The sequence below is a fragment of the Symphalangus syndactylus genome, chromosome 14 (assembly GCF_028878055.3).
Source record: "Symphalangus syndactylus isolate Jambi chromosome 14, NHGRI_mSymSyn1-v2.1_pri, whole genome shotgun sequence".
Lineage (NCBI taxonomy): Eukaryota > Metazoa > Chordata > Mammalia > Primates > Hylobatidae > Symphalangus > Symphalangus syndactylus.
Genome location: NC_072436.2, coordinates 79799052 through 79825407, shown reverse-complemented (window position 1 = coordinate 79825407; position 26356 = coordinate 79799052). Strand labels below are relative to the sequence as shown.

The window sequence follows — 26356 nt, the reverse complement described above, 5'->3', positions numbered from 1 at the left end:
AAAATGAGAGACATGAAGGTTAAGACAGCAGAATCACTTTTTAAATGAAGATGTACATTCTGAAAAGTGTACTGGTCCTTCTGAAATGCTATTAAATGAAAAAATTAATAATCAAACTTCTGGAAAAAAATCAAGCACCTCTTTGTTAATGCACATACAAGTCCCTTATAACCTATAGGTATGCAATCAGGATGGCCTCTGAAGAAATGATTCCTGTTAAGGTGTATTTCATATAATTCATAAAGGGGCCTCCATAATCCACAAAGCTTCCTCCCTTGGAGAAGCTCTGGGCCTTGCTCACTTTGTTTTTCACTGAGTGACTATGCTAAGCTTGCTGTCTAGAAAGGATGATAATCAGAAAGTTAGTTCTAATCAGGTGATGCTGTTGCAGTCTTACCATTTCCTAATGTTCTCACATCTACATCTTCTCTTCCAGAGGATGAAAAATTAAAACCTTTGAAAAGCAGATAAAGAAAAAAAAATTAGAGACATCATAGCCCTAAGATATTCATTCCCAACCTTTGCTAGAAACCCAATTGAAGGTCTTGAACAATCTACAGGAGAATCCCCAGGGAGAGTCATCATCCCACCTCTAATGTCAATCTCTACTAAAAATAGTAATGCTAATAGTAAACACCATTTATTGAGAACTTATTATATGCCAGGCATTGGACTAAAAATTTTATATATATAATTTAAATTTTATTTATTTATTTATTTATTCTTAGAAATGAGATCTTACTCTGTCACCCAGGCTGGAGTGCAGCAGCGTGATCATGGCCCACTGCAGCCTCAAACTCCTGGGCCCAATCAATCCTCTTGTCTCAGCCTCCCAAGTAGCTGGGATCACAAGTGCATACCAGCACACCCGGCTAATTTTTTAATTTTTGTAGAGATGAGGTCTTGCTTTGTTGCCCAGACTGGTCTTTAACTCCTGAATTCAAGCTATTCTCCTGCTTTGGCCTACCAAAGCACCGGGATTATAGGTGTGAGCCACTGCACCTGGACCATGTACTATTTAATCCTTATTGTAACCTTATAAAGTAGGTATAAAATAAAAGAACACCAAGCTTCAGAAAAGTTAGGTAATGTTCCCAAGGTCACACAAGTAAATGGCAGAGCTAGGTGTTTCTGATGTTAAAATCCAACCTTAACTACCATCCCATGGGAAAGCCAAGGCAGAGTCCTGTTTGGAAGAAGAGCCCACCACCCCTCTGGCCATAAGCCTATGGTGAAAACTCGATAATCTTTCTTTCTTTCCTTAGAACAAAGCAAAAACATTCATTATTTAAGAATTAAACTCCATGAAAGGAAAAGGAGGAAAAAAAGGTTTGACTCTAAAAAGCAAATTCATTATATATGTCATCAAACCAAAGCTGGAACCATGATAAAACCAGTGTATGCTCTACGATAAGTTGATCATCACAGACTAAAAGCTGCAAATATTGGAAGGAGAAAATGGTTTAAAAAAAAAAAAAGGGCAAGGGGCTTACACAACAACTTTTTTAGATATAGAACTAGGCCAGGCAGGAAGTAGGAGTCTGTGAACCACTAAGTCCCAAAAAACTCTACATTCTGTGTTTACACTCCAGTGTGAAGTTACTAATAAATCCATAGCAATATCGGTATCTTCTAATAAGAGTCAACAGACTCAACCTGTAGTGCTAACAACAGATGGATGGCCATAGTTCAATGGTGAATTCAAAAAGGGCATCTGGGAAGCTGAAGATGCAGACTCCTTGGGGGTAGGATTTGTCTTACACCTGCCCACCCCTGTCTCCCAGTCAGCCCTGTCAGGAAAACAGGGTGTCCACAGTGACTGAACAAGAACCTGTGACTGGCAGGGGTGAAGGGAATGAACAGGCCTCAAAGAAATAAGTCTACTAGTTACTGAAGGAGCAGAAATCTTAAATTCATAAGTCAGCCATAAAACTTCCCACAAATTGCAGCCCATCAGTAAGAAAGAGGTGTAGAAAGCTAGGCCCTTGAGAAGGCCACAAAAGCATTTGATCCAGACTAAAGGAGAAGGCATATTTACTGATCTTTTAGAAAAATGTTTCAAACCAGGCTGGGCGCGGTGGCTCACACCTGTAATCCCAGCACTTTGGGAGGCTGAGGCGGGTGGATCACGAAGTCAGGAGATTGAGACCATCCTGGCTAACTTGGTGAAACCTGTCTCTACTAAAAATACAAAAAAATTAGCTGGGTGTGGTGGCGCGTGCCTGTAGTCCCAGCTACTTGGGAGGCTGAGGCAGGAGAATGGCATGAACCTGGGAGGCTGAGCTTGCAGTGAGCCGAGATCACACCATTGCACTCCAGCCTGGGCGACAGAGCGAGACTCCGTCTCAAAAAAAAAAAAAAAGAAAGAAAAAAAAGGAAAAAAAAAGAAAAATGTTTCAAACCTGAAATTAAGGAAACATCCTTGGACTGCAGAGTGAGAGAAACTTGGGGGGTAAACCTGAAAACTTATTAGTGTGCGATTATAAATAGCAGCTGACAAAAAAGGTAAAGAAGCCACTCCCTTAAGTATTAGAAAATACATGCTTAAAACTTGGTTGAGTTTTTTAAACTCACATTATGCCTTGTCTCATCTCCCTAAAAAACAGTATCAAGGGCAAGAATGATCAGGAACTATAAGGGGTTCAGCTAATCTGCAGTGATCCTTGTGTGCTGATGCCTGGAACACAATGCACAAGCCTTGGACAAAGGATGCTGCAAGACCCATGGCACACTTGCCCCCTGGCTGACCTGTAGCATTTATGATGGGTAGAGCTGGCTATGGGGGGAACATGTAGTACCCCCAGCCCAGGCACTGTGGTGCACAGAGCAACACTGGGGTAACACCACTGTGGGATGGCTACCTGTCACGGCCTGTGTAAACATAACACAGTGCTGTACCTTTATCCCTGATAATCGGCAGAACATAAATAGCAGCCCTGCAAGCGGTCTCATGGGAGATTAAGATAGTCAAGAGCTTTACTGATGACCCCCTGCAGAGATGGTGGGCATCCCTAGGCTCTAGCCTACGCTGGGCCCTAACAGACATAAGTAACATAGCTGGGATCCTAGTGGTGATCTGTTGCTCTCTGTATTGTTGTTGTGAGTTATGGATTCAGGGCTCTGCCCTATGGCCATGTGTCCCTGCCCAGAGGACACCCTCAGCATAGGGGGTGGAGTATAAGGGAAATGGCCACGCTTTAGTCAGGAGTAGACTGAGGCAGCCTTCCAGCACAGCATGACTCAGTAGGTTTGGTGCACAGGTGCACAACCCCACACATTATGTAACCACGTCACGTGAGGCACATTAGGTGATCACTCACATGAACTTGCGCTTGGCTCGGAGCCACTATTGTCTGTAAAAGGTATAACTACCCTGCTGATGCTGTACATATGTCTCGTGCCTGGGCTTTCGCCCAGAGAGAGAGAATAAAGCCATGTCCAAAACTCCCTAAGATTCCTTGAGTGTTCTTTCAGCTGCCCGCCACTCATCCGCCCACTCCTCTCGGTCTTCAGCTTGGGCTGGAATCTGACACTTGGCGTGACAGGTAGCCCCAAAAAGAATCCAAATGAAACTTTTTGTGCTAACGCTTTATTTTCATCCCTTCATAACTTGCATAAGTCTTATGTGATAATCCCTTTGTAAATACCAAATTAAGTAGGCAAAAGCTCATGGCAAAGCCCAGGGTCTTTACTGCTAAGATTTTGGAAAATATTAGGGTGCTGGGATACTCTTTTTTCCATTCAGTAAACAATTCTTAAAGACCCTTAAAGAAGGGCCACCTACGTGATAGGCAACAAATTATAAGAGGGATGTGGTTTGAAGTGTTTCTCTTTCCTCCTTGCAAGTCAGGGAGCTGGAAGGGTCAGCCATGTCTCATCTAGACCATGTGTTTGTCATTATCAAAGCATGCTTATCTTAAGGTCTTTCAGAGAGAAGGATGGATTTCTAGCTGGTCTGTCAAAAAAAGGTTTTCTGGCTGAGCGTGGTGGTTCACGCCTGTAATCTCAGCACTTTGGGAGGCCAAGACAGATGGATTGCTTGAGCTCGGGAGTTTGAGACTAGCCTTGGCAACATGGCAAAACTCCATCTCCACAAAAAATACAAAAAAATTAGCCAGGCATGGTGGCACATGCCTGTAGTCCCAGCTACTTGGGAGGCTGAGGCAGGAGGATTGCTTAAGCCCAGGAGCTAAAGGCTGCAGTGAGCCATGATCACACTACTACACTAGAGCCTGGGCGACAAAGTAAGACTCTGTCTCAAAAAAAGAAAGGTTTTCTAATTATGCTAGGAGCCTCATTCCAAAGAGTAATATCATTCATGCCCTGCAGTTTTTCCTGACGTATAACACAATTTCCTGCAATTGAAATCACAAGACTTTATGCTGCCTTCGACCTGACAGGCCTGTTGAGACAAGGAAAACATAAACCTGATGGAAACTGACTCATCCCACGAACCTGGGCTCGTTAATACCTAAATTCAAAAACATTACAGCTGCCATTCAGTCTTTGTAAAATGGCTGCTGTTGATTTACTTTCTCTAGGCCTGAACTTTATTCCAGGACACTTTATAGGTTAAGAGAGAAGCCAAACACTTGTCAGTGATTACTCTCGAAGAAGCACTGGATGTGGAAGATGTGTTTTAATTTCCTCATATTCCCCCAAAGAGGCCAAGGCTGAAGTGTACCAAGGTCAGGGCTTAGATGCATTCATTTAAAGTAGTCATCAGTTGTTTTGAATTTCCGTAGGAGAGAACAGTCATTTTATAAATTTATTTTTTATTTTTTTAGGCAGAGTCTCACTCTTTTGCCCAGGCTGGAGTGCAATAGTGTGATCTCAGCTCACTGCAACCTCCGCCTTCTGGGTTCAAGCAATTCATGCCTCAGCCTTCCAAGTAGCTGGGACTATAGGTGCGCACCACCATGCCCAGCTAATTTTTGTATTTTTAGTAGATACAGGGTCTCACCATGTTGCCCAGGCTGGTCTTGAATTCCTGGCTGCAAGTGATTCGCCCGCCTCAGCCTCCCAGAGTGCTGGGATTGCAGGTACACACCACTGCACCCGGCAGAGCAGTCATCTTGAGAGAGGACAGGCAGATATTCTCGAGTGCCTTGGCTGAAATCCAGCCCAGGCCAGTGGCACCCAAAACACGATGATCCCTGTTCACAGGAAGCCTATGGCCAAGAGGCCCAGACTTGGTAGTGATTAATAAAATACAGAAATCTTTCCTGCCACCCCCAAGAAATCTATTCATGAATGTCAGTGTATTAAATATATGGCCAAGTGCAGTGGCTCATGCCTGTAATCCCAGCACTTTGGGAAGCCCAGGCAAGAGGATCACTTGAGCCCAGGAGTTCGAGACCAGCCTGGGCAACATAGTGAGACCCCCAATCTCTAAAAATATGTTAAAAAATAACCGACCATGGTGGTGTATACCTGTGGTCCCAGCTACTCAGGAGACTGAAATGGGAGGGTTGCTTGAGCCTGGGAGGTTGAGGCTGCACTCCAGCCTGGGTGACAGGGTGAGACCCTCTCTCTCAAAAAAAAAAAAAAAAAAAGAATAAAATATGAAGATTAGGTCAGGTGGGGTGGCTCATGCCTATAATCCCAGGACTTTGGGAGGCCAAGGTGGGCAGATTGTTTGAGCCCAGGAGGTCAAAGCTGCCGTGAGCTGTGATCGTGCTACTGCAATCTAGCCTAGTTGACAAAGCAAGGCCCTATCTCAAAATAAATAAATAAAGTATGAAGATTGTAACACTTACTCTCTGCTTTGAATACTGCCAACAGATGATCTGAAATTAATTCTTCCACTGAAGATTCCAGCTTCCTTTCTCCATCAATTATCCAAGGAGTTTGTGGTAGATTCCTGGAGTATTTATTATATCTCCCTGAGAAAGAAATAATCAGATAGCCTGGGTGGAATGGAGTAATTAACATAATAGGATAAAAAGAGAAGCAACAACTATAAGGGCCAATATCCTAAGTGCTACGATATAAAACAAGGCCTATCCTTTACCTAACTAACAATCCAATTTGGAGACCTGGGACATAGACATGTAGATAATTAAATAAAAAGGTTTAAAGTAACAATAAAATAGATGGGTAAATATATGAATGGTACATCAAATGAGTTTGAAAGGAATGCTCAATATACTTAATTTGATTGGCTGACTAAACAAGTTATATAATATTATGAATGTACCAAGGATAAAAAAAAAAAAAACACACAACCAAACTTGCTTTTACACCTGATGAGTAAAGCTACAGTAAGGCAGGTAGCTTTCATTGCCCTAGGATAGGATATTATAGTCAAGGCTGAAGAGCAATTTCACTTCAGCTATTACTATAAAACAGTTGTAACTTTCAAACAAAAATTTGTCTGCCAGATTACCTTTTGGGAAAGTCGATGAACAATTTCTTTCCAGTGGAAGCCAAGTGTTTAGTCATTTTGGAGATAATAAATTATTTTTTCAAGTTTGTTTTTATGTTATAAAATAGCCTCTGTCCTGCTGTTTTTCTCCAAACCAGTTTTGGGTCTCTGCATCTACCCATATTTCTACTTGGCCATCTCTGATGAAAACTATTAAAACCTAGGAAGTGTCATTTCCCTTTGGCATGGCATTTAAAATAACTGATCTCCTAAGTGATCCTTTAGAATGCCCACAAAACCTAAAATAAGTTTGGCTATTGATTCTACTTCTCAAGAGAGTAAACTTATTAGAATCTAATAACAGCAATAAGAATAAAATAGAACAGGAGTCAGCTGAGTTTTTAGAAAGGAGAGTACGTTCACAGTGTATGTGTATTCTAGACCAAATATTTTACCAGCCACAAAAACAGCACCATGAGCACATTCAATTTCAAGAACAGCGCATACAGCCTTTGGTGAGTTTGGAGGACAAGGAAACTGCCTGCAAAACAAAATAAATTTTATAGCTATTTTCCAGACACAATATTGAATCACAAAACTTAGATGAATCAGCATCGTCTGAGACATACACAGAGCCCGAGTCTCTCGCTAACTTTTAGTTTCAGAACAATACAGGTCTTGCAGGCCTGTGGAGTAACAATTTTAACATACGAGAGTGGCAGTAAGTAAATAAGGGCTCTGCTGCTACCTTTCACCTTCGGGAGGACTTATCTTCCTAGGGAAAAACTTGCAATTACTTTTGCACCAACCTAATACTTTCCAATAGCCTCAAGATTTGAGGGAAAATTCCATACATAGGAAGTGGAAGCCCCTTCAGGCTTTTTAACCATTTTGCTGTCCATGGTCACGTGCAGTTTACTGCTGACTCTACCCCCCTTATCACATCATCGTTTGAAATGTATTGAAGGATCTTCTGGAAAGAAAACTTACAGTAATATTTTATTTAATAAAATGAAAGTACCAAGAATTAAAATGTAAGGTTTATTGCATTTATTTTATTTTAGCATATTTTAACAAGTGAGGAAACTCATCAGCCTTCCTCTCCCTTTTCTGGAGATGAACGATACTAGGAAATACAGGACTAAGGATGTAATGGGCGTAGCACTGGGCTAGAATGTCAGGACATCTGGCTCCAGGTCTACTCTATTACTAGCTTAGGCAAGTCAACTCCCTCTTTGGACACACTACCCTCTTCTAAAAGATCAAGAAGTTAGACTTGATTGGGCCGGGCACGGTGGCTCACGCCTGTAATCCCAGCACTTTGGGAGGCCGAGGCGAGTGGATCACCTGAGGTCAGGAGTTCAAGACCAGCCTGGCCAACATGGCGAAACCCTGTCTCTACTAAAAATACAAAAAATTAGCCGGGCAGTGGTGGTGCATGCCTATAATCCCAGCTACTTGGGAGGCTGAGGCAGGAGAATCACTAGAACCTGAGAGGCAGAGGTTGCAGTGAGCCGAGACTGCTCCACTGAACTCCAGCCTGGGCAACAAAAGTGAAACTCCACCTCAAAAAAATAAATAAATAAATAAGTATTTTTTTAAAAAAGACGTTAGACTTGATACTAATTTGACAAACATTTACTGAACACCACATATGCCAGGTACTGCACCAGGGGTTGGAGAGATAACAATGACTAAGACACAATCCTGGCCCCTGAAATACATCATCTTGTTTCAGAGATAATCCAGCTTATCTCTAACATTCCCTTTATTCTAAAATTTCACGATGCTTCTTTGTTTCTAAACTTCTACTTACTTAAGGAAATCCTCTTCTTTTATCTTATTCAAGGCTTTCATAACTGCCATTCTAGTGAATACAGACTATATAGGGTAAAATGAGAAGAAAAGACATTTTATTATCCAGACAAGAAAACATCAGACGTGAAACACAGAACATGGCTGGAGAAATTGTATCATTTCATTATATCATTTCATATACTTAACATGGAGAAATACTTAAGCATTTCAAGAAAATAAATAAAACTTAAGCATTCATGTCAGTTCTGCAACTGGCACACCTCTGTAACCCTTCTCTTCAATCTGGTCTTTGTCTATAATAACAGGCAGATCTAGCAGAACAGGTCTTCTTCACCACACTGTCCCACTTCTCTCAAATTATGGTATAATTCAAATACAAAACATGATGACACTGTAGGAAGTGTGATTTAATTTTTTTTCCCTTGACTTCAACCAGAACTTAGATTGATTCAGCTACCTTTTCTTTCCTATATCCCTTCAGAGGCCACAGTATGTAATTTAGGAGTTGGCTGCCAGGGTAAGGGGTAAAGCAGAGCCAGCCTGCCTGCCCTGGCATCTAGCAACTCAGTCTCACTCGCCAGCCACAGAGTAAGTAAATCCACTGTACTGAACAGAAGGGCATCTACAACAAATGTTCCACTTGGATTTTTTAAGATAAGAAAAGCCAAACTGCAAGGTAGACATACTAGAACTAATTAGTGCATATATACATGGCTTACCACGATAAATCACAATTAGTTCTTCTGTTAGGAGAAATCACATTTGACTGAAAAGGATTACAGTGTAGGCAGTTCAACAGTTTATCACCAAAGGAATAATTTTTTCAAAACCATATTCTAGGGAACACTATGGCATTCTATAAGATACAATAGGGTTACAACTGAAAATTAAGTGCCTGTTTGATAAGATATGAAATCTTAGGCTTGAAAAAAATCTCAAAAGGTCATTCAATTTGCTCCCAGCCATGAGGCAAGAAAACTATACTTGAGACTCTACAACTCCCACTGGCCAAATGGTGTAGTGTCTATGATGCTTTAACAAAAATCTCCTTATCCTATTACTTGATGCCTATTATTATATTTCCTTAAGGGTAAATAAAATAAAACCAGGTCTTCAATATAGATACATCTTACAGGTTATTTGGGCAGAGCTTCCCAACTGGCGTGGCAAAGCAGTGGACTATGGTTGTGCCAAGATGTTGATCTCTTTAGTTCAGAAGGGCTGCTGGGCAGGGCCTCAGACAGTGGAAACCCCAGGCCTGTTGCTGCCAATCTGAAGCAACTCCATCCTGTTAAGCTCAGGGTGCTGAACAAACATGGCATGTTTTAGATGTGCCATGATATGAGAAAAGTAGGGAGGTGCTGCTTTCGGCTTGGTCTGCATTTCTAATTATTTCTGCACAGGGCATTAGGCAAATGTTACAAACTTCTTTCTCCCAGCTCTAAAAGGCCCAGCAATTAGTCAAAGCAAGAGGCACAACCAACAGATGTACATTTGACAATGAGCTTATGTTTTTTTTAACAATCACAACAACAAAATGAATGTCAGTAAAACTGTAGGAATGCCTAAGTCTATGTACCAAACCACCTACGAAACTGATGCGTGAAAGATGACCAATATCACACCACATAATTCTATCCTGACATGATACGAGCTAAGAGTGTATGTTAACTAACTTGTTCGTTAACATGAAGATTAGCTAACATTAAGATGATAAAGAAGAGTTTGAATAAAAATGCCCTTTTTGCAAATGTAGCCAGAAAGAGGCCATGTTAATTCAGGACTGTCCTAAATAAAACAACTTACTTTGAATTATATATTCTAAACATCAATTTCTGGAAAATGGATATTAGCTGAAAGTTTGGAATGCTACTGATACTTACCATTGATTTTCCCAGATGATGTAATTTGGGGGATTAAAATCTAAACGAATTTAATGAGTAATAGTAACATCACTGAATCACTGATTCTAAATTTAACATCGTCAGGGGAACAATCTAGACACTACACAAACATGAGGATGTTTGTGTGCTACAACTTCCTAGCCAGAGGTGAAGGTTGAAAAAGTTGAAAAAAAAAATTAATGTAGCAAATGGAAACATTTAAAGACTGATTCTTAGTATAATAGAGTTGCCATGTTTCTGATGCATATCCTTTATGTTGGAAATTTGAATATTCAGCTCAGACAAAACTCACTCAAGAGTAAGAAGCGGGAACCTTTCCTTACCTGTTTGTTTTTGGCTGGCTTAAAACAATCTGGGCATATCGCAGCTCTAAAATAAAATTCAAGTGAATATAGAAGGTTAATGAGTTTATTTTGGGGTAGATATAATTCAAATATATTTCATACAAAATGGCTGCTAAACTCAGGACATCAGGAGCAGACAAAATGAGTCCCTGTATGAGCTATATCGGTTTGCCCAGGAACTATGTTCAAGGACACATTTTATTTTATTTTTTTGAGGGCACATTTTAAACCTACTAAGACATAACAAGTTCTCCTCTTCCTTATTAGGAAGAGAAGCAATACTATTTTCATGAAAACCAAACAGCATTAACAATTTTACACCATTGACGTTGTTTATATGGCAACTTACAGGAAGTGGCAATCCTCAACTGTTTCTGGGTGAGCAAAGACCACACTCACTTCAAACAAGCTCTAAAAATTATAAAGACAGTTTAAAAATGAGCAAAAGGAAACTAACATCTAACAACTTATGAATGGAAATAGAAATTAATTCTCAGAGATTGGCTCAGAAAAGAATGACCAGAAAAACTGGAAATACTACTGCTCTCAAATCAACTTGTTATCAGGGCAGCTGTAAAGGAAATAGTTTTTTTTGTTGTTGTTTTTTGTTTTTTAACTTCTAAAACTCAGTCATTAGTGATCCTACCAAAAAAGTTTTAAAATAAATGTGTATACTTTTTGGACAAATGTGTAAATTAGGTGTAAAGATGAATGAGAATTTACAGAATTGAAAATAAATAATAACGGAGAGAAATGAAGAATTATTCTGCCAATACTATGATTTGAATTATTAGCAAGGCAAAAAACATACTATTCAGATCCCTAAAAACCATATGAAGCTTCTTTTTAACGTGCTCAAATGTCTTAATGGATTTGAGTTTTAAAAGCAGATCTTAATTTTTTTTGTTTTATTACAAAAATTATACACATAAATTATAAAATGATCAAATACGAGATACTTTTTCAATCCCATGCCACTGAAGCAGAACCATTAACAATTTGATGTTTCTTTCTAGGCATTTTTGTGAATATAAATGTATATGTATTATTTTTTAAGACATGCTTTTGGAAAATTGCTTTAATATTATATCATGGAAATCTTTTCAACTCTAGGGACTGTCAGACATTTAAGCTGTAGAAAATTTTTCTGTAACAAAAAAAAAACGCTACAAGAACATCCTTGTACACCAAAAAAGCATGATTTTATACTTTTACCTCCATGGAGAATATACAAAATTCCCTATGGGGGAGGGGTCAGGGGGAGGAATAGCTAAAAATGCCATACTATGTTGCAATTTTGTCTTTATATTTACTGAGTTCATTGGATAGTTAGTAGACCAATTAGCTACTCTAGAATCACAATAATGAATAGCTTTTTTTTTTTTGCTCCTTATTCTAATCTATACAATAATTAAAATGAACAATGCATTCCTTTTATTCAGGGAAACTTCACTCAACCCACATCTTTTGTTTTCTATTTTCTGTTCTCACTGATATGACATGTAAAATTATTTGTGCTTCAAAACTGAAATTTGAGGTAAAAATATTTTGCATTAATGACTTCTCTAACTTCCAAAATACTTTCATTACCTCATTTCCTCTTCATGATATCTGTGAAGTGGTTTTATTCTCTATTCTCTCAATATTCAGTTTACAGAACAGAGCATATTCTTGCAGAAGGAAATATTACTGCATAATTCAGAATGGTCTTGAAAAACTGTTTAGCTTTAGTAGATGGTTTTGTGATTTTATTTGAATAGGGGTGTATCTGATATTCAGGGAATTTCCTTCTAGCAAAATGATGAAGCAATGAGGCCATAATATTAAAATCTGATTTAAGATGACCTTCCTGTTTTCACACCTGGAAGTCTGTTGAGTCTTCCCTGAAAGTCAACCCATTTCAGAGACTGAGGTAAGGTCTGCTCTGGAAAAGGGAAATGTTCTGTTTTCAAAGGCAGTTACTGCCTAAAAGTAAACAGGGGGATTTGAGATACCAACAAGGTAGGATTGAGCCCATACTCATTGTAGTTGAATAGGTTCTGTCCATGCATTTGAAAACAAGATTAGCCACAGATAAACCAAAATTAAATAGTCCAGAGTTGACTCTATATTTGCTTGCAGTTATTTATATGTTGCTTTGCATCAAGTCTGTTCCTCCAATTGAACTATAAATACATTAAAGGCAAAGATTCATTTCTAACCTTTTAAGGTCAGTTAGGGCACCTGGTACCCTCATAAGTGTCTTCGGTCATAAAGAAGTCTTAGAGAAAAAAAAAAAAAAGAAATGCTTTGACTTCAATTTAAGACTATCAGAATTTAACATTTTAAAAGCTTAAAAATCCTTCACTGGATTATTTAAAAAGAAGTTTTTTTGGCTAACCAAAATCCTGCCATATAATTAAGTAAAACTAGTAAAATCAGAGAATAAAATGAACAATGCTGTTGACCCGATACCTTTCCATCAATGGGAACACCCAGTTCCTCTGAAAACAGGGGGTGAGTTATCCATTTGTAGGCTTCTTTTAGCTGAACTATGTCATCTCTTCCCAGCGACAGACTCTGCTTTCTGAATAACATAAAAATTAATTCACTGACATGAAAAACTTTACTTTTTCTATTAAAGGCAAGAATTTATGCAATTATTTTTAAAATATTGATTGAGTGCCTAGTATGTACCAGGCAATATTCTACACATTAAATAGAAAGCAGAGAACAAAGCAGACAAAAATTCCTTACCTCATGGACCTTATACTCTAGTAGAATCATGGAATTACTTTTTTTAATGGCATATAACACAATTTTTAAAGCTTCAAAGTCAAAAGCACACTAATGGGTTTTTCTGAGCTAGAGTTGCCAGATTCCAGGATTTATACATCAGAAGACAGAAAGATGGGATAGAGATGATTGTTTACTGCTCACAAACTATAAAACTGTGTATTACAATAATCACATCTACATTTTAATGCTTGCTTTTCCCCTCTTGTTGAAAATGGGGCTTACTTCTGGGAAATCAACGTAAAAGTTGTACTTTTTTAAAAACTTTACTGCTGAAGAAGAAATATTAAATCCTAAAGTATCAATGTTCTGAAATGTTCATCAATGTATTATCAGATAAATAGCTGAAAAATATTTGACATTCCCCCAAAATATACTCATGAGACAATAAATAGGTTTTGGGAAGTCCCTTTTATAAATTATAGCTTTAGTTTGTAATCTAAAATTGTGATAGAAAAGAACTTGAGATAAAAGGGATGAAAAACATGGTGTGGTATTATTAAAACTCCTCTACTCTGCTGAGAACACTGGGATATTACTAACAAACTAACAAGTCCACGTCATTCAAATAATTAAAACTTCAAACCAGCCTTATGGCTATTTATAGGGCTGCTTTTAATGAAAGAGATGTAAGGGCCAACTTATGCATCATCCCTTTTAATGCCCAATTTTCACTGATAGAAATTACTCCTTATAGGCAACATCCATTGTAATTTAAGACCAAAAGACACTACTAACCACAGGTTAAAAACAAAAAGTAATTAAGCTAATGGCTGAATTTAGTTGATCAAAAAAAAAAAAAAAAAAGAGTATGCAGATCACTATTCCTCTAAAAATGCAAAATAAGAAATAGTTTATCCAAAAAAAAAAAGAAAGAAGTAGTTGATCTACCCATTCTCTATCCAGCTGAGAATACAACTTGTTACAGAGAGAGCTTTCATATGCTTTGGGATTGTGATTTAACAATGAAATACCCATATAAACTCTACATCTGACAAATAATCAAATTATTTCTCTACATTCAAGAACTTATTCAAATACTAACTGTGTGAGCTTCATAAACTGTTCCTAATTCTCTGAATATCAGAAAGATTTTAGGTATTTTAAAAGACTATCCTGATATTGTGTTAACAGTTCAACTATTTAATATTGCACAAAATAGCATCACAGTTGAAAGTAAATAATATATGAAAATACATTTTAAAGAATAAACGTTGAAACAGAAAACACAAGAATGGAAACAATTTTTAAAATTGTTTAGATTCTGGAAAGTCCAAAGTGTTGTTACAACAGCGAATCCCAAAAATGAGTTAAAACATTATTTAAGAAAACCAGTGTTTTAAATCCTTCACAGTCTTTGACATATATTTAGTGCACCTGAGTCCAGTTTAAAAACTTCAACTACAGGTATTTTTTCCCTCCAGATTATAGAGCCAGAGGAAAAGGTTAACAGACAGCTTGGAAACCTCATCCTTATATATAAAGCAAATATAATACTCAAAATGCCAGATTTCCAATCCTGAAAGTTAAATGCAGCTAATAACTTTCCTAAAACAATTTGGGCTAAATATCTTCACAGAGGTCCCTAGCATATATCTGATTGTCCTTTAGAGGGACTAGTACTCATTAAAGTAAATTCAGTCCCCATTTCATACTTAGTAACTACACTTCTCTTTCTCTTCTCTGTCAAATAAGTGCTTATGAGGGTGTCAGTTGCAATCACTTTTGCTGTAGATACAACACAACAGCCATTCTAAAGAAAAGATGAACCAGAATAGGCAAGGCAATTAATTTTTTTTGTAAATTCCCTAAATCAATTCTTTAACAGCAATTCCTCCACAATCTTTTCAACCCTGAATGAACTAGGGACACTGAGGGAAAAAAACCAATGACCTGTGTTTTTTTCTGTTCCATTATCCCTATATCAATCAGAATCTTTTGGAAGAACTACACTTAGTTTAAAATCCTTTGATAAGAAATAAAAAGCTGGGAGCGGTGGCTCACGCCTGTAATCCCAGCACTTTGGGAGGCCGAGGCATGTGGATCACCTGAGGTCAGGAGTTAAGAGACCAGCCTGGCCAACATGGTGAAACCCTGTGTCTACTAAAAATACAAAAAAAATTAACCAGGCATGGTGGTGCACGCCTGTAATCCCAAGCTAGTTGGGAGGCTGAGGCAGGAGAATCGCTTGAACCCGGGAGGCAGAGGTTGCGATTAGCTGAGATTGCACCACTGCACTCCAGCCTGGACAACAGGGGCGAAACTACATCTAAAAAAAAAAGAAAAGAAAGAAAAAAAACAGTAACTCATTAGCAACATGGATATAAATTGAAAACATTTAGAAAAAAGCATGCTTTCTGACTATGCTAGCAAATTTCTAAAAACATAGGATCAAGTTTTATTAGACCAGAATCTAAACCATTTGAGACTAATTTAATAAAATCTAACGAAATCTCCAAACCTTATGTAGTTATTACCCTTTTGAAAATGCAGATATATAACACAAAACAAACAAAAGAGCCGAATTAATTATTTTTCTATAAGTCACTTTACCAAGTATGAGATTCTAAAATAGAAATTTATGCTTCTTCCTGGATTTTTCTCTCCAGAGTACATAGGTACTGCCAACAGTCACATGGCCCTTTTTTATACTGGTATGTTTTAGTTTCAAATGCCAAAATATTCTGGAGAATTAAAAACAATTTTTAAACTCAGTTGGGAATCAAATCCTGATTTGAAGCAGGTGATTTAGAGACTTTATCAAACTTACTATGAATATTCATATGTTTTGTTGCAGAAATATTAGTATGTCTGATTATGTAGTACCACCCCAGACCCTGGGGGGGAAGGAAATTATATACATGATCTCTAACATCATATCACATTTTAAAAATCCAAAAATTTTATATTTCAAAACATTTTTGGCCTCCAAGGGTTTCAGATAAAGGATTGTGAATCTATGTTTTCTATGTCTTACCTATGTGTAAACTCACTGTTGTTCCACCAGTTATTTGCTTTTTATCTTTTATGACATAGTTTTATAGTTTAGTTTCTAAGACCAATATAAAATTTATTTTTAGGCTGCACGCCATGGCTCATGCCTGTAATCCCAGCACTTTGGGAGGCCGAGGCGGGTGAATCACCTGAGGTCAGGAGTTCGAGACCAGCCTGGACAACATGGTGAAACCCCATCTCTACTAAAAATACAAAAATTAGCCAGGCATGGTGGCAGGCTCCTCTAATCCCAGTTACTAGGGAGGCTGAGGCAGGAGAATCGCTTGAACCAGCGAGGTGGAGGTTGCAGTGAGCTGAGATCACACCACTGCACTCCAGCCTGGGTGACAGAGCAAGACTCCATCTCAAAAAAAAATAATAATAATAATAAATAAAATTTATTTTTAAAAAATAACTGCCCAAACTATATTACATAAGTGCCTAATGCATATAAAACATGTATTTACATTCATATTAAAACATACCAAAAATGAATCTGCTTTAATAAACTACTAATATGCTATGCAAATAAACTAATGAAACAAGATTGATACCCTAAATGTATACAATAAAAATTGGTTCTTTGTGCTAATTTCTCTAGTAGCTAGTGAATGCACTATAAAAATAGAGATTGTAGTAGTAAAAGTGCTTTAAGAACCAGGTAGCTTGTATTTGAATGGCAGTAAAAATTCCCTACCTAAATTACTTACCCCATTTCCTGTTTTACCAGCAACCATGCAGCATGCTGTAGGCAATTTAGTCACACCCAGAAAGAGAAAAGGGGGAAACGTGTTCAGTGAAATTAAGTCTCAATATCATTACTGAAGTGCTTAACTATTTAATCAAACTCCCCTTTTTAGGTGATGAGTTAGTATTCAAAAATTTACCAGTGACCTCAGTCTCATTTAAAATCAGAAATGAGGTAAGATTTTATTTTGCAATGCTAGTTTACTGTGGCCTAGGAATTCAGCCGGGATATCCCCCTCCTCCTTACAGATTTCTATTTCTCATTAATGAGGTATGAGTGTTTCTTTTTCTTTCTTTCTTTCTTTTTTTTTTTTTTTTTTTAAGACGGGTCTCACTGTCACCCAAGCTGGAGTGTAGTGGCAGGATCTCAGCTCACTGCAACCTCTGCTTCCCAGGTTGAAGATATTCTTCTGCCTCAGTCTTCTGAGCAGCTGGGATTACAAGTGCCCGCCACCACACTCGGCTAACTTGTATTTTTAGTAGAGACAGGTTTTCGCCGTGTTGGCCAGGCTGGTCTCGAACTCCTGACCTCAAGTGATCCACCCGCTTCGGCCTCCCAAAGTGCTGGGATTACAGGCGTGAGCCATCGTGCCCAACCCGCATTTAATCTCGGCCGGGCGCGCTGGCTCACGCCTGTAATCCCAGCACTTTGGGAGGCCGAGGTGGGCGGATCATGACGTCAGGAAATCGAGACCATCCTGGCTAACACGGTGAAACCCCGTCTCTACTAAAAAACAAAAAAAAATACAAAAAAATTGGCCGGGCGTGGTGGCGGGCGCCTGTATTCCCAGCTAGTTGAGAGGCTGAGGCAGGATAATGGCGTGAACCTGGGAGGCGGAGCTTGCAGTGAGCCGAGATCGCGCCACTGCACTCCAGCCTGGGAGACAGAGCGAGACTCTGTTTCAAGAAAAAAAAAGAAAAAAAAGAAAAGAAATTTATGCCAAATGCTTTGCATAGTAAGTGACTGACACTGAGATTTCTGTTTCCTGTTAGACTCCCACAGCTTTCACCTTAAAGAAAGATAACGATATGTCCCCCACAGCACACAGCATTTTGTAAACATGACGGAAACATTGTATAAGTCAATAAAATGCCATATGTAGTCTGCTTCTACGTGTCACAAAAAAAGGCCAACGATTATCATTCACATCCACTTCAAGACACGGCTTAATTTATGGATATGCTGTGGTTCATATGTAGACCTGTCCTAAACTAACAGGACTTCCTTCAAATGACCAGTAGGGTACTCTATAGACTCCTAAAGACTGATGTTCACTTGGAAAGATTAGCTGCATTAATTCTTTCAGACGTGAGCCAAGTAGAATAAATTAATCGCTAACTGGGCACTACCTATTCCCAGTGATGGCAGTGTGGACCGTCCGGAGTGGCCGCTGCCATCATGCCTGCTGCAGCGGGGAGGTGTGGGCGGTGGCGGCAGGAGGGGTTGTGGGAGCAGCAGTGGCGGCGGTGGGACCCCTGTGCTCCACATCCCCGAGGGAGCCAACTGTGCCACCTCTGCTCTCGCATGGCCGGCCAGGACCTGTTCTCAGGCCCAAAGACTCCGTTCCGGCCTCAGCCTCGCTCCCCGTCACCATCTCAGGAACCCACGAGCACCCGGCCAAAGGCGCAGCCAGGACTCGTGGGTCCAGCCCTGACAGCGTCGGGTTAATTTGCACGGGGTTGGCTGGGGCGGCCTCTGCTGTGGGGAAAACGCAAAGAGGCAGGCAGTCCCTGGAGTCCCACTCAACTTGCGGCTGCGGACCTAGGCATCTCTGCACTTTCAGGGACCCGGGAAGGCCCCCCGTTGCCCCCACAGGCTTGGAGGTGTCTGCTCCCGCTGCCTGACCTCTCCCTGCTCCCAGTGCCTGCACCAATCTCGGAGCAAGGTTGGAGCCGAGCCTGGGCACTGTCGCAGCCCAGCCAGGTGTGTGCACACTCAGGGCAGTGCTGACACTCCAGCCCCATGCTGCCTCAGCCCCCTGTGGACTTTGGGCACCAACAAGCACGGGAGGGAGGCCAAGGAGGGGCTGAGGGCAGTTTGGTGCTGGCCTGCAGGCACCCTTTGGCAAGAACAGCCAGGGCGCCATGAACAGCAGCAGGAGGCAGACAGGTTCCTGGGCAGAAAGCGGCAGGTCCACAGTGAAGCCCCACCTTCAAACCGGGGAGGGCCTGAAGCCTGGGGGCTGGGCTGCCAGTCCCCGGGACAGAAGTAGGAACTTGTGGTCCTTTTTCCAGGCCTACCCATGGCTGCCCATGGACCAATTGGCACACGCTTCCTCCCTTCCGAGGCCCATGTAAAGCCCTGGACTCAGCCAGACCCAAAGAGATGAGGGGACAACCAGCAGCAGAGAGGAGCTACCCACCGCAGGGTCTCTCTGCTGAAAGCTGAAGAAATGACAGGACGACCCGCCTGCAGAGAGGAGCTTTCCTCTCTGCTCAGAGCTGAAGAAATGACAGACGACCTGCCTGCAGAGAAAAGCTACCCTCTCTGCTGAGAGCTGAAGAAATGACAGGACGACCTCCCTGCAGAGAGGAGCTACTCTGCTGAGAGCTGAACACTTATCAGGACACCCTGGCTATGCAGAGGAGCTACCCTACCCACCGTGGGTCTTCTCTGAACTGTTCTACCACTTGATAAAGCTCCTTTTTTTTTGGAGATGGAGTCTCGCTCTGTCACCAGGCTGGAGTGCAGTGGTGCGATATCAGCTCACTGCAACCTCCGCCTCCCGAGTTCAAGTGTTTCTCCTGCCTCAGCCTCTCGAGTAGCTGGGACTACAGGCGCGTGCCACCACGCCCATAAAGCTCCTCTTCATCTTGCTCATCCTCTACTTGTTTGCATACTTCATTCTTCCCGGACGCAAGACAGGAACTTGGGACCTGACAAATGGTGGGGCTAAAAGAGCTGTAAAACAAACAGGGCTGAAACATGCCCCTTGCTCACCACGGGGGACGAGAAGGAGAGAAGAGAGAGGAAGAGAAGAGCTGTGGCCGGGAACCCAGACCTAGGAGCTCCCTGAGCCAGGGCTGTGACACCCTCTTTAGGGCTCTGCGGTTTCTAGCGTCTCCAAATTTCCAGGTGCCACCATATTCCCCGAGGTCAGCTGTGGAAGCTGTTTATGGTATGTCTGGTCCAGCCTCAGCTTCACAGGGAGCCATGCCTGCGCGTGGAGCTGCCTGCCCCACTGCAGCCAGCGTGCCTGCTGTGTGCGATGGCTGGACCCCATGCTCACTCACACACCTATCGCTGCTCCACGCCTGGCTTGCCCTTGGCAGGCATCGGACCCAGGCGTAGCCTGCCAGGCAGAGTGGACAGAACGAGCCTAGTGGGCCAGAGAAAAACTCGGGCAAAGACGCCACTGTCCACAGAGGTTTCCAGCTGGCAAAGCAATACTCCAAGGATCCCGTAACACCAGTGCCTGAATGTCTCACCAGTACCTTCTGATTTGTTAGTTTACTCTGCTAGCTCAACCTAATACCATTTATAGTAGTAGTATTACAAGACCCCTTCCTTTTTTCCTTTCATTTATTCGAGACTTATTTCAAAATGTATGGGCATAGTATCACGGTTTTTGTTTTGTTTTTTGTTTGTTTGTTTGTTTGTTTTTGAGACGGAGTCTCACTCTGTCGCCCAGGCTGGAGTGCTGTGGCGTGATCTTGGCTCACTGCAACCTCCACCTCCTGGGTTCAAGCAATCCTCCTGCCTCAGCCTCCCGAGTAGCTGGGACTACAGGTGCATGCCACCATGCCCAGCTAATTTTTTTTTTTGTATTTTTAGTAGAGACAGGGTTTCACCATGTTGGCCAGGATGGTCTCAGTATCTTGACCTCGTGATCCACCCGCCTTGGCCTCCCAAAGTGCTGGGATTACAGGCATGAGCCACTGCACCCAGACAGTATCATAGTATTATAGTATTATAATAGTATAGTATTATAGTATAATAGTATTATAACACACAAATTACTATGAGTAATGGATGGCTAAAGGTAATCATTTATAGGCATTGTTATTAAACTGTTTTGTAATAGATGATTGAGACCTATGGGACTTAGGGAGCATTCAAAAAAAAAAAAAAGAATAATGGTCTCCTAAAACTGAAACCTTGTAGTTAATTTGGTCCCGCCCTTCCTTCAGCCTCATTCTTTTTCTTTATTTTTTTTTTTTCTTTTTTTTTTTTGAGACAGAGTCCCACTCTGTCACCCAGGCTGGAGTCCTGTGGCACGATCTCGGCTCACTGCACCCTCCTCCTCCCTGTTTCAAATGATTTTCCTGCCTCAGCCTCCTGAGTACCTGGGAGTACAGGCACCCGCCACCACATCCAGCTAATTTTTATATTTTTAGTAGAGACAGGGTTTCACCATGTTGGCCAGGCTGGTCTCAAACTCCTGACCTTAAGTGATCCACCTACCTTGGCCTCTCAAAGTGCTGGGATGACAGGCATGAGCCACCTCTCCTGGCCCAGCCTCCTTCTTTAAGAGATCAATAAACACATGTCCTTATATATACAAAAATATTAATACTTTCCTTGCAGGAATATTGTGAGGATTTAATGTGTTTGTAAAGACCCAAGTCATATTCCTGGCAAATACTGAATAAATGGTAATTAAAGGCCGGGCGCAGTGGCTCACGCCTGTAATCCCAGCACTTTGGGAGGCCGAGGCGGGTGGATCACGAGGTCAGGAGATTGAGACCATCCTGTCTAACACAGTGAAACCCCGTCTCTACTAAAAATACAAAAAATTAGCCGGGCGAGATGGTGGGCGCCTGTAGTCCCAGCTACTCGGGAGGCTGAGGCAGGAGAATGGCCTGAACCCCAGGGGGCGGAGCCTGCAGTGAGCCGAGATCGCGCCACTGCACTCCAGTCTGGGCGACAGCGAGACTCTGTCTTGAAATTATAAAAATAAATGGTAATTAATACTGTTGTTGAACTGAAACCTTACCTGTACTTTACAAATAATAAAATTCAGATTTATACCTTAAAAGATTTACAGGACTTGATCTCATTCCATCATATTTCCAAACTGCTTTGCTATAGCTAGTTCTGAAACCTCCCTCTTCAATGAAATCTGAGCTATAGAGAACTATCTGTCTCTTCTTTAAGGGACCTCAGACTCTTCTGTCTTTTCTTAGTGACCTTTGTGTCTCTTCTTTTGAAGCAAACTCTGTTCTCTACAAGTCACTTCCAGGTGATGTCATCAAGTCTGCAATGTATCCTGCCATCCTCTAATTATAAAGTAGGGCAGAACCGGAGGTTGCCAAGGGAAACCAGGTAACCATGTGTAACACATGAAATTAAATCAAATGTCTTTAGTATCTGAGACTTGTTAAAGGGTTTTTCCTTCCTAAGCCTCTGCAGGCTCCCTGCTCCAGCATGCCAGCAGATTGGACAGAACTAACCACACAGCAGGGGCTTAAAGGCTGAATCTCAAATAAGTCAGTATTGCTTGATTATTCAGTTGTTACCACAAGCTAATAATGCCCTGGATCTGCTTCTGGCAAGGAAAAAGAAGTATATTTCTCCCTTTCAAATCACCAAGATAATTTTGATAAATGTTCTGTCCCTTAGTCAATGGAAAAAAATCTATTCTCTAGAGTAAACCAGTAAATTTTTCCTCCCCAACAGAACCAAATGGCATTAAAGTTATCAGGTTTAATCAAATTTGATACCAGAAGCAGTATGTCACCTCTGGAAAATTCAGAAAACACACAATTTAATCCTGGACTGTGTTTAACTTTATTAGAGAATGTTAGGCAAGTCCTAACTGGGGCAGTTGAATAAGTGCTTGCTAAAGTGCTTGTGTACTCTGCTAACACTAACACACACGCCATAGACCAGAAGGTCTACGCCCAGGAATGGTGTTTGAGCTTTCTGAGTTAGAGGTTCATCTAGTACTAAATAATGAGAGTGGGTGACAGTAGGAACAGGGATTGAAGTTGATTCAAGCAGACGTGACGGAGAAAGGATAGAGACAGAGAGAGGTGTTAAAAATGGTGTGTTGCAAAACTACAATTCGGTAAAGTTGGACACTTTGGGGTATGTTATGTGTGTTCATAAGTGAGGTTAGGGGTTCAGCGATTAAAGATGAAACTGGAAAGGTCAGAAGGTTTTGATTGCCAAGCTAGGTCATGAACCCAAAGACTGAAACCATAACATGAGATGTGATTCATTCATGTATATGCGAAGACTTGCAGCAGCACAAAGAAACATTTGATCTTTGAATCTTCTATAATTCATCAAGTTGCAGTATAACCATCATTTTCATACTATTGTTTTTCTTGTGTGGTAGTTTAAGAGGAAAATATGTCTTGTGCTAAAATATTTCTTTATCATACATGGGAAAGTATAGTGTGAGAAAGTCATATTTTCCAGAAAAATGAGAGAATGTGTCCAGCCCACTTTTCTCATTTTTGTTGTCTATCTGGCTCTTATAGACATCTGAGTCTGTAATTCCTGATGGAGGGAAACAAACACTAGATCAAAAGGCAGGCTCTGCTTCTCTTATGTGATCACTAGCAAGGTGGCTTCTCTCTCTAGGTTTCTCAAACCATAAGAGGAAGGTATTCAATTTATTTAGGGGGTAGGCTGCCTATGTGGTGAGATTGCAATTGAGAATGCAGAGATAAAAAACCAGTCTCTGCCCATGAGCAAACCCATGAACTAAGATAAAATGATAATAAACATTAAGCTATTAATAGTAACAGTAATGAAAATAATTAAAATACAGAGTGGTGGGGACTGAGACAGAGATACACTTAGGAAGGGCATGTAAAGGATCCTCGGCTCAGTCTTGCAGGAGAAGTGACACCTAATCTAAGCTTCGAAGGATCAGCTACTTAGAATTCACAGGGCAGGCCGGCTTGGTGGCTCAAGCCTATAATCCCAGCACTTTGGGAGGCTGAGGAGGGTGGATCACCTGAGGCCAGGAGTTCGAGACCACCCTGGCCAACATGGTGAAACTCCATCTCTACTAAAAATACAAAAATTAGCTGGGTGTGGTGGTGCGCACCTGTAATCCCAGCTACTAGGGAGACTGAGGCGGGAGAATCACTTGAACCTGGGAGGTGGAAGTTGCAGTGAGCTGAGATTGCACCGCTGTACTCCAGCCTGGGCAACAGAGTGAGACTCCATCTTAAAAAAAAAAAAAAGAATTCACAGCGTAAAAAATGTGGAAAGTATGTTCCAAACAGAGGAAACCCAAAGGTGCAAATGCCAGAGAGCACTGGGAAGGTTCTGGGGACTATGTCAGTGGTCCCTAAAGAACTGAGGATGTGTGGCTGGGAAATGCAAAGGAGGAAGCAGGACTTAGATTACAGAACTACTGGACCCATACTAAGGGGTTTAGATATTCCCCTTAAGGCAATATGGTCCCACAGAAGGATTTTAAGGAATGAAGTAGCATGATCATATTTGTCTTCAGGAATGCCCACTCTGGTTGCATTGTGAATTAGAAGAAAAAGAGGGGAATTAAAGAAAAGGAAGATTTGTCGTAAACTAAAGCAGTAATTCAAGCAAGAAATAATACATCACAGCAATGCTAGTGATAATAAAGTATAGGCAACTTTAAGAAGTATTGAGAACACAGATTAGCAGGACTTGCTGGTTGGCAGTGATGTTGAGGTTTCTAAATCACCACCAACGCCCTTCAAACTATATTCTTTTGAATCTTATACCTCTCTTGGACTCATTTATAATAACAAAGATAATATAAATATAGACTGAGAATAATGACAATAGAAAAATGACAATAGTTGTGTGGGCAGCTGGAGGCATTTAGCAGTACCCCCTGCTCCAAACTCTTCTCCCAACACACACACATACACATATGCATACATACATACAAACATTTATGTAATTTTTTCTTGTACTCTAATAGCCATTTGGAAACTGGGCTCAATAAGGAGGTTAGTGACAAGAGAAATTCTTCTTCCTTCTCTCTATCCAGACCACTGCCTAAGATTTCCTCCTTCTCCTCCTCCCCATCCCCAGCATGCTAGTGCCTTAAACTTCTGCTCCATCAGGGCCTGTGCCTCACCATGTGTCAGGGTTGTGGCAGCATGCTATAACCTTGAACATCTGCCTCTCCAGGGCCTGCCCCTCACCTTGTGTCTCAGGCGTGGTGGCAGAAAGAGGAAGGTAAGAGAGGAAGGGGGAGTATTTTCCTATAACCACTGTTTGATCTACCACTTAGTTGACTCTTGCACCACCACCATCTCCTCACCCCCACCACCTCCCCATCTCAAAACTTTCTTCTTTTCTCCAAAGCCTTGGATGTCAGACCTGTGATTAAATGAATGTAACAGACTGAATCTGGGTGTCTCCTCTGATAAATAAAACTTATGTCGGCCATGTTTAAAAACCATCAAAATCCTCTTTTCTTTCCCTACACGGTTGAGAAAAAAGAAAATGAAGTGAGACATAAGAAGAGACCATTTAACTCTAGGTTTTCTCTCTACTTTGGCAATAGAACTTTTAGATAGCATTGAAAAGGTTGAAGATCTTCTTTTCGGACAAGTCAAGAGGGGGAAAGCAAGGACAGATCAGCAAAGATAGAATGAATCTGTGGGGCCAAATTAGGTTTTACAATTGTATTACTCTAGTTCCTGGAATTGCTATTTTTTTTTTTTTTTTTTTTTTGAGACGGAGTCTTGCTCTGTCGCCCAGGCTGGAGTGCAGTGGCGCAGTCTCGGCTCACTGCAAGCTCCGCCTCCCGGGTTCACGCCATTCTCCTGCCTCAGCCTCTCCGAGTAGCTGGGACTACAGGCGCCCGCCACCGCGCCCGGCTTATTTTTTTTTTTTTTATACATTTAGTAGAGACAGGGTTTCACCATGGTCTCGATCTCCTGACCTCGTGATCCGCCCGCCTCGGCCTCCCAAAGTGCTGGGATTACAAGCGTGAGCCACCGCGCCCGGCTGGAATTGCTATTTTTATGTTGTGAGTTTTAAGGAAATTGCATCGCATCTTCCAACACTGTAGGTGCTGATGTTTGTTTAGCAATGAAGGATTTGATTGGAAATAACAAGAGGAAATTCTGCAAGTGGGGTGGGGTAGGAGTAGAGGCAGGGAGGGGGATCAGAAAAGACAGGACAGTTACAATAAATGAAAGGCTCTGGGATAGATAAATGAAGACAGACATGGCTCAGTACTGTTCTTTAGTGTCATATGAAAATGAGAGAGCACACACATAGCAACTGAATTTCAGGTAACTCTAGAGTTAATAACCTCAGTGAAGCAAGGATCTCAAACATCTGTTGGCAGCCGGGTGTGGCTTAGAAGTGCAAATGTACTCCCTCTTTGAATTTGGTTTTAGAGAGCCAGCATCTTCTCTGAAACATTCATAGTGGCCAGGACTTTGTACAGTGAAGCCCCATTCTAAGGATACCTCCGAGTTCCTGCCTTGAGCACAATACA

General features: G+C 41.1%; 1 protein-coding gene across 19 annotated transcripts in view; it reads right to left on the bottom strand.

Moving 5' to 3' along the window:
* The window catches only part of PUS10 (pseudouridine synthase 10), a 71150-nt gene that overhangs the window by 16852 nt on the left and 27942 nt on the right, over positions 1 to 26356 (bottom strand). For all 19 annotated transcript variants that reach the window (XM_055242730.2, XM_063617955.1, XM_063617948.1 and 16 more), the window contains 8 exons: positions 16913 to 16947; positions 12888 to 12999; positions 10783 to 10844; positions 10413 to 10458; positions 8184 to 8248; positions 6823 to 6908; positions 5760 to 5885; positions 398 to 454 (listed from right to left, as the gene is read on the bottom strand). In XM_055242730.2, coding sequence (XP_055098705.1) covers positions 398 to 454; positions 5760 to 5885; positions 6823 to 6908; positions 8184 to 8248; positions 10413 to 10458; positions 10783 to 10844; positions 12888 to 12999; positions 16913 to 16947 — 589 coding nt within the window. The remainder of the gene's footprint in view (positions 1 to 397; positions 455 to 5759; positions 5886 to 6822; positions 6909 to 8183; positions 8249 to 10412; positions 10459 to 10782; positions 10845 to 12887; positions 13000 to 16912; positions 16948 to 26356) is intronic.